The sequence below is a fragment of the Oryzias melastigma genome, linkage group LG1, assembly GCF_002922805.2.
Source record: "Oryzias melastigma strain HK-1 linkage group LG1, ASM292280v2, whole genome shotgun sequence".
Lineage (NCBI taxonomy): Eukaryota > Metazoa > Chordata > Actinopteri > Beloniformes > Adrianichthyidae > Oryzias > Oryzias melastigma.
Window position 1 is genome coordinate 5702042 of NC_050512.1, and position 9154 is coordinate 5711195.

The 9154-nt window shown below is 38.8% G+C and overlaps 1 protein-coding gene across 1 annotated transcript; it reads right to left on the reverse strand.

The window, feature by feature from the left end:
* On the reverse strand, positions 1–1728 carry LOC112145348 (heterogeneous nuclear ribonucleoprotein A0-like). Its single transcript, XM_024270515.2, has one exon. The coding sequence runs from the start codon at positions 1681–1683 to the stop codon at positions 253–255; it is 1431 nt and encodes a 476-aa protein (XP_024126283.1). The 5' UTR covers positions 1684–1728; the 3' UTR covers positions 1–252.
* Positions 1729–9154: the final 7426 nt, after the last annotated feature.

Genomic DNA, 9154 nt, shown 5'->3' on the forward strand with positions numbered 1-9154 from the left:
AATATTCACAATATAAGGTATAACAGAATAAACAATGTAAACATTCCTACTAATAAGCTAATAAAAAGAAGTCCTACAAATAAGCTAATAAAAAGAAGTCCTACAGATAAGCTAATAAAAAGAAGTCCTACAGATAAGCTAATAAAAAGAACTCCTACTATTAAGCTAATAATAAAAATAAACATATATTCTAACTCTAAAAAACAACCACACTCTCCTTGCGTGGGTTTATAACAGAAGGGTCCCGAGGGTCTACCAGCCCCCGGTGTAAGGAGCAGTGCTCTGGCCGCTGAAATAAGCATTGTTTGGGCCATAGCCAGAGTAGCACTGTCCGTAGCCGTTGTAGACATTCCAGCCTCCAGAAGGATTTTCATGACCACAATGGCCACATGTGTATGTGCCGCTGTATCCCCCGTTATCATAAAATCTGGCGTTATTTCCATAACTATAGTGTCCACCATAAGAGCTTCCCTGGTCGTAATACCCGGCTCCGTGAGAGCCGCCGTAACCATTTTGATTTCCCCCCATGACTCTCGGTGTTGTTCCATCTTCTCCCTGCATCTCTTGCTTAGTCAAAGCTTTCTTCACTTCCACTCTGTGTCCATTGACTTTGTGGAACTTTACAAGTGCAGCTTTGTCTGCTGCTGAGGGATCTGTGAAGTGCACAAAGCCAAATCCTCGGTTTCTGCCGGTCACCATGTCTACCAGGATTTCAGACTTGTCAACTTGACCATACTGAGAAAAATATTGGGTGAGGTGGAACTCAAAGATGTCGTTCTTCAAGCCACCAACAAATATTTTCCTCCCCATGGCATTGGCAAGAGGTTCAGGCTTGTTACATTGCGTTTTTTCATAAGCCTGTTTAACTTCCGTCATGTTCACGTTGACTGTGTGTGAGCCGCCGTATCCCTCGTTATCATTAAATCCAATTCCAGAGTCACGGTTTCCCTGGTGGGAATACACGGCTCCATGTGAGCCGCCGTATGCCCCGTTACTGTTATTTCGGGGATAATCTCTGCTGGTGTAGTCATTTTGATTTCCCCCCATGACTCTCGGTGTTGGTCCACCTTCTCCCTTTATCTCTTGCTTAGTCAAAGCTTTCTTTACTTCAACTTGGTGTCCATTGACTGTGTGGAACTTCACAAACGCAGCTTTGTCTGCTGCTGAGGGATCTGTGAAGTGCACAAAGCCAAATCCTCGGTTCTGTCGGGTCTCCAAATCTACCATGATTTCAGACTTCTCGACTTGACCATACTGAGAGAAGTATTCAGTGAGTTGGAACTCGAAGATATCGTTCTTCAAGCCACCAACAAAGATTTTCTTCTCCATGGCACGGGCAAAAGATTCGGGCTCCTTAGATTTTTCTTTCGCAACAGCCCGTTTAACTTCCACTGCGGTCCCGTCTACTGTGTGTGGTCTTGCAGCCATGGCTGCGTCGGCCTGCTCTGGTTTGGCATAGATCACAAAGCCAAAGCAGCGAGATCTGCTCTGGACCTTGTGTTTGATGACGACATGGTCTATAAGTTCGCCAAAGCGCTCGAAGTGCTGGCGGAGGCCGTCGTCATCTGTGTTGGCACTGAGTCCGCCCACGAAAAGCTTGTTGGGATGTCCAGTCATTTTTGGGTTGCTGGGTTTTTGGGTTGTTGGGTTGTTGGGTTGTTGGTTTTTAAGGTCTTGGGTCATTTTGGCTTTTGGATCTTGAGTCTTTTGGTTTTTGCGGTCTTGGGTCGCTAGAGAAGCAATATCAAGAATGTTGCAAAGTGGTTCTGTTAAAGGATTTTCGAAGCAGCGACATATGGGGCCAGATGACATCATTTGACATCATGTGTAACTTGTGAGGACATATGACGTCATGTGACTGCAGGTCTTGTGAGGAAATATGACGTCATACAAGCTGCCGCTTTTTTAGTGTAACCGGGAGTTTTAACTTGTAGGGCACTAGGACCCAGAAAACGCCTCTGCACCAATGACGTAATGCGCAGCCCCCTTTCCTGAAATCGCCGCTCATTTGTGTGTCCGGCTGCCAGTCAAACGTTCTTTGATGAGTTCCCGCGGGAATGCGGCAGTGTGTTGATCAGCAGCTGCTAAACGTGAACTGTCATCAACTGTCAGCAGCAATCCAGCGCTGATCCTGTTCATCTTCTGGAGCATTTTATAGAGGATTTTTCTCAGGATCGGTTCTGCTGTCGTAAACCCGAACCCTCCGGACCGGATGTCATGTGGAACACTGAACTGAACGTGAGCGGGTTTCAATCATTTGAAGACAATTTTAGCATTTTGTATTTGTAGTCATCACCTGTGTTTGAATGTAAATGTTTTTAGAAGCTCGTGTGGTGGTGAAGCTCCAGCTGTGTGGAGCAGTGATGGAGGAAGGTCTCGTTACAGACTGTGAGTGTTTGCACTTGGATCCTCTTTTCTTCATGTTCTGATGGACTTTTTTCACATGTTCTTCATCTGTTTCCAGTATGAGTTGGTTGTGCTTTTAATCTAACACTATTTTACACCAATATATTTTTTTATACCACTGCATTTTTACTTGACTGTTATTGTGTTTTAATGTGTCACTAATTTATAATTAGTTTTAAGTCCTTTTAATCCGGGACCTTTCAGAGTTTACTAAACAGTAGTTTTAGATATCATTTCTCGAGCTGTTCTTCAGTGTGTCCTTTTACTTGCAGTTTGCCCCTTTTATATTGTTGTGATCAGTTTTAGGGCCAGTTGTATTTTAAGTGTTGTGTTTTTCAGCTCTGAGTTTGTACTAAAACTACTGTCGGTTGTGTTCCTTTATTCCGTTCAAATAAACCTTTGAAATCTGCTCCTGCTTCGTCCAGTTCATTCTGGACTCCTGCTTTTTCCACTGTGCAGTCTCATTGTTGCCTTCACCTGTGAACCGTTTTAGAACTTTATTTACAAATATGACCAAACAGATGGGCCGTCTAAGGGCAGATGAGAAAATGACATTTGAAAAAGATCATATTTGTGAGGTAGAAAGTACACTGGTCGGGTCACAGAGCTCCCTGCTCCACATCCACATGCAGACAAATAAAAACCCCAACATGCCATTGATTGAGCTCCTCAAACCCCTCTGATATTACATGTTAAATGCACATATTTTAGACCAATATTCTGAACAGCTAAAACGTTCTTCTACCAGATGGTGGCAGTACAGAACAGCAGGAACAAAATCAGGGTCCATCCAGATCTAATTCTAAAATGAAATGTTAACGTCCAGCAGGATGACATGAATACTAGAATGAGCTTCAGCAGGAAATTAGACAGCAAATGACTGAAAACTATTCCAAGATCAAATAAAGCCGCTGGGCACTTTGCAGACACAGTCGGGGGTGTAGATGTCATACAAGCAGGTTTTACTTTGGGACATTTTGTCTTCTGTAAACCATGAAATCAATCAGATCAGGTAGATCTAGTCAGCTGATAAACCATCAAATCCACTGTAAACATTTGATTTTCTGTTAAATCAATTATAAATATAATCTCTGAGCATTGTTAGAATTACATTTTATAAATAAAGATGGGATATGTCTTCAGAAACAGCAAGAGGATGGTCCAGAATTTAGTCAACATTGCAAAATATCATATTTTTAAAGAAGCAAACATCTTTTTCCATCATACAGTTACCATTACAGCTGCCTGAACCTGCAAGAACACAAACATTTCAGCCACATCAGGTCAGGAAGTGAAAAAAAAACCATGAGGCCGAGTCAGTGGAATTAAGATCTTTAATGTGAGGCTCGCCTTCAAACATCATCTTACATTTTTATTGTTTCAGTTACAGGAAGAGCAGCTACAGGTGGAGCGGGACAGGGCAGAGGTTCCCAAACTGCTGACGGGAAGAAGGAAAGACATAACCTGATGCTGAGACCATTCAGACATTTACAGTTACACTCTAAAGGCCTTTTGACAGATTGCTCTGATATGAGGCTTCACTGTTGGAGGTGGGAGGGTTTGGGAACCGCTGTTCTGAGACGGAGCCCCCGACTGGGCCAGGTTTCAGCGAGTCTAACAGAGTGGGCAGCACAGAGGTCAAAAAAGAACACCACAAACGGTGGACAGAACATTTAGGTACGAAGTGAGGCTCCTTCAGACCAGGAGACACTAAGGTCAGCTTAATTTAGCCACGATTCAGTCCAAAACGCTTCGTCACACATCCAGAGAAAAACCCAGAAACACTTTACTTTCTTTGTGTTGTTGAAAACAGGATGGAGACACAAACAAAAACAGAAAACTCTTAATGGAGAATCCAGAGATGTTTTTCTAAATCCCACAGAATGAATTAATAAACATCAAGAACCACTTCAGTGAGAGCTTCTCCAACAGCAGCCTCAAACAGTGCTTCTTTAAAAATACAAGTGGGTCTACATCAAAAGGGGACAGCAGTTTGTTAGAAAGAGGACTCTACCTGCTCAGAAACCAGGGGAGTCACCATGAGAAGCTGCTGAGGGCAGCTCCTGACCACACCAAACCAAAGTACTGATGGACTCCATTTCAAATGCACCTAAAATAAAATATAAGAGCCCAGACTTCTAGTGATGGCAAAGAGCTGGAATAAACATACTGTATTTGAATTCACTTTATTGGACATTAGCCAATGTTAAAAAATGCGCTGAATCGATTCCCACCGTTCCCTCCTGAAGCGGGCCTTTAGATCTGCAGTGAGAACCAAATGCAGGAAATGTCAAACACTAGAAGAACAGTGTTTTCTACAGGAAACGTGACTGCTGAAAATCTGAGCTTGGAGCTGAAGACACTGCAGATGATAATAACAGGCTCAGACGGCTGCAGTCGCTGGTTAGGATGTCTATACAGAGAAGCTGCTCAGAATTTGAGGATGACAAACTAACAATGTTGCTTAAATGCAGCGTCTGCTGTGGTTTAGCCATGCAGAGCTAAGAGTGAGCACAGGACTTGATGTTAGTCACTGATGTAGTCTGAAAACAGACAGAAGCTCGTCTCGACTGCAAGCTGGTCATCAGACAGCTTGTGTTTGCTTTTCTCATCAAAGTAATTTAGAGATAATAGCACTTTACAAATGGATGGATTTAAGAACTTGATGGTAGAAGCTGATGTCAGTCTCTGGAGAACAAGTTTGTATCTTTCTGCTGAAGGTAGAAAACAACAGGAATCTTGGGTAGATGGATTAGTGGTGAAGTGTCAGGCTTTTTCCTTGAAGGTGTTGATAACATTATAACTTCTGACCCGATCAAGAATAGAGATGTCAGTGCAGGGGTGTCAAACTCAATCGCACAGGGGCCAAAATCCCTTAGGTCGCGGGCCGAACAGGATAAATATTTACTGAACATTCTAAAATTACATTTTTAAAACTTTAAAACCAAACATTCTTTACATAATTATGAAGTAGATATTAACATTACGTGTGATAATGCTAGTGTGAATGCTGTAAGCTGAATTTGGCTGCTGAAGATGTTAGTGCTGATAGCTGAAGATGTTGAGATTGATAGCTGAAGATGCTGAAGCTGATAACCAGCTAAAATATTAGCTAAATACCAAACTAGCCTAAAAAACTTTTTTTTAACTTAGTTTAGCCAAAACAGCTGGCATGTAGGGTTAGGGTTATTTCCCATCAACCCTGTGTTTACACACTCTCTATCTAGCTTACAGCCCCTCACACCATCAACCTAACATTTGTGGTCATCCAGTAACATCCAGTGGTACAGTTCTGATGAAGCTCAGACGAGGAAAACAAAGATGTTCATGTTATATCATGATATAGTTTTTTTCATACTGTACGATAACAATATATATATATATCACAATATAAATCAAAAACTATATTTGTCAAATCTGAATGCTCTGCGGCTCATAAAAGCAATGTGTAATGATCAGCATGTTATTTAGATTTCAATATGCATTTCCTATCACACTAAACATAACAGATGCAACATGATGCCACATTTAAACAAATAAAAATAAATAAGAAAAAGCATAGATTTGACAAGCACAACTGAAGGTTAAAGCAAAAGTTTTCAAGAAAAAAAATCTACCAGCAAAACACATTTTTACCAGCAAAATGATAATACCATTTTATACAGAAATAGCTAAGGCATGTTACTTTGGGACTTTTTTCTGATTTTTTCAAGAAGAATAAACTGCATAAAAATAATTTATGGTATGTACACGTCTTTATTGTCATTTAACTGTGAACTCAAGTTCAGATGTGGAGAACACAAGGACAGATTTACTAGAGATTTCCTAGTTCTGCCTCCAGGTGATCACATTTTACATTAAAAAAAAAACAGTATAATGTTTTGGATTATTGTTATTGTATTTCATTGACCTTATAGCTGCCCCTTTAAGGGGCGGAGCATTCAGCAAGTTTGATCTTTTATGAGTTAAAATCACAGATTATCTTATACTGCACAACACTGATTAGTAGCTGTTCAGAGCTGAACTGAGATGTTGGAACATCATGGATCCTGTTTGGAACAAAGCAACTTTTATTTTGAAAATAAGTAAAAGAAATAAATAAATTAAAAAAAAAAACCTTTTTAGAGATGCTCGGTTCTTTTTATAATTTTGCTTTTGTTTGTGCCAAAAAATAGACATAATTCATATTTATTATTTTTTTAAAAAGACGATCATGAATGCAAATCCAAATTTCCTAAAGGTTAAAGTAAGACAATACGGCTCCTTCTAGGTTTGGATCAGTAGAAAGAGAGATTTTACTCTTAAAGGTTACCGACTCCTGATCTACTGACTGCAGCATCTACATCTCAGTGACGAGCTTTATCTGTCATTTTTCTTTTGCTCCTGAATTCCAACAATTTGAATACAGAAATACTCTCTACTTACTTATCGTATATGTCCTATAGATGATGCTTTCTAACCATGACATGTGTAAAGAGGTCTCTACTTTGAATTAAGGGAAACCAATTCTGAATGTTCAATGATTAATGTTTGTAATGTTTTGAATCACTTCATCTGCTTCAAAAATACATTTTGTACAGATCTGACTTTGACCCACATTTCCTTTTGTCTGACCTATGTGCTAAAACAGTGAATAAACAGAAGAGACTGGTCACTCAGATATGTTAAACATGATTTTTATTGAATCACACATCAGCAGGAGTCATCTTCATATGTTAAAATTAGAATTTTACTGCCTTTAAATGTAAATGCTGTTTTGGATTATAAATCTGCTCACCACCAGGAGCAGACCTGAAGAGGAACATACAAGATAAACATTAGATACAATTAAAAAAATAACATTTGATATACATTAGAATCACAAGACAAAGCTAAAAATAAAACATGTACACATTTGTTAAAAATTAAATATTTACATTATATGTTCTTATAAACTGAAAGTTTTCTGTCTTCACATTTTAACTTCAGTTGAAGAGATTCTGGTGTTACTGTAGCAGATCTGAATCATGTCCTATGTTATAACTTTGTGATTAAAGAAAATAACTATCAATACAAATACAGAGAAAACGTCATTTTTTAAACTTTAAACACAATAGATATTAATGTTGCTGAGAATTTTAAAAAATCGAATTACTGGAACTAAAAGAAATAATCATAATATACATTAGTGATTTATTTCCGGCAAATATAAAGTTATTCTTTTAGTACTTACCGGAGAAAAGACACCAGATGACTCCCAGAGAGTGTTAGAACAGTTTACAGCACGGCAGCAGGACAAAAACCGAAATATAGCGCTCATGCTAACGCTAAATCTGTTGCAGACCAGCAAAACACCGGAGAACTGCTCCCAGAATCCACCGCGATCGTCACCTGTCAATCAAAGGCCGCGCCCCCTCATTAAGCGAAAATAAATGCTGTTTAGAAAAAATTCACTCCCCTCAGAGTTTTCATGGATCAAATATGCACCTATTGATGAAATTAAAACTTTAAGCACCAGGCATTAAAGGGGTTTATTGGAGGGCTGAAGGATTTTGGAGGATTTTAACATGGGAGTCTATGGTAATTTGCTCACTTTAAGCACCAGCCTCTCTGGTCAGTGCCGGTACTGCAACGTTTTCTTATTTTCTGGTTGGCCTCACGTTCCGCCTGCCAGTGTTGGGGGTTGGTTGGAACCATAGACTGTAAAAATAATGGTTGGAACCGAAGCATGTAAATAACATTAAAATATCTAAATTAAGGTAGAATAAAGTAAAATGTAAGAAGTGTCTGTTTTTTAAATGAAACTATTTTCAAAGCCTTTACAATAAAAATGATTATTGTTTTTAATAAAGATTTTAAATCACTTTATTTATCTGGGGTGCATGGTAGTACATATTTATTTAATGTTTAAAATTACCTGTTAAAAAAGTAAATTGGGAGTGAAATAAAATAAAAGGGATGAGTGGAGCAGACCTGTCGACATTTTAAGTCTTGAATAAAAAACTAAAAACAAAACAAACAAACAAAAAAACAACAACAAAACCACCTTTGTGGATTTCATGAAAGTTAAATTTTTAGCCCGAATTTTTTTCATAACTTTCTTTGCCAAAGGTTTACTGACAGTTTAAGTTGCAATATGTAAAGTTGATTATTCTTGTCTGTTTTGATATTAATTAACATAAAAAAATGAGTAAAAGTTGCATAACAATAACACAAGCCACTTGTAATAAGATCATGAATCCAAACAATTTCATGTCTCAGAGTATTTTCTTGTTTTGCTTTAGCAGCTTTATTTGTATTTTAGGAAACATCCCTTACTCGTAGTGAAAACATCTACAATTCCCGCCAGAGGAGCACAGATGAAGCTCTCTGTGCTCTCCGGCTCTTGGCCAGTTTTAGTGTTTGTTCAAGATCTCAGTCTCATTTAGTTTGGCTCATGATCAAAGGTGAGTGCAGGTTTGGTAAAGTGGGGACTGAGTCACCATCTTTCCTTCTCTTGTAAACAGAACACTCAAGCTCTTATTTTGGTAATTGTTTCTTTGTCTCCGCCCTGTTTCTCATGATACAAAAATGTCCTACGACAGTGTTTTGTTTCCATGTTTTTTCTTATTTCTGTTTTCTGACACCAAGAAATCACAACAGATGATCACATTTACTAAGAATGGTTGTGGTAAAGGCTTCTTCTTTAAAGTTGGTTGTTTTCCTCCGAAAAAATGATCAGATTTTCATTACAAGGAATTACACTCCCTGAAAAAAATCATTGTTGAAC

Coding starts and splice junctions, on each gene's coding strand:
- LOC112145348 (XM_024270515.2), bottom strand. CDS start 1,683: ATGACCCAAGACCTTAAAAACCAACAACCCAACAACCCAACAACCCAA.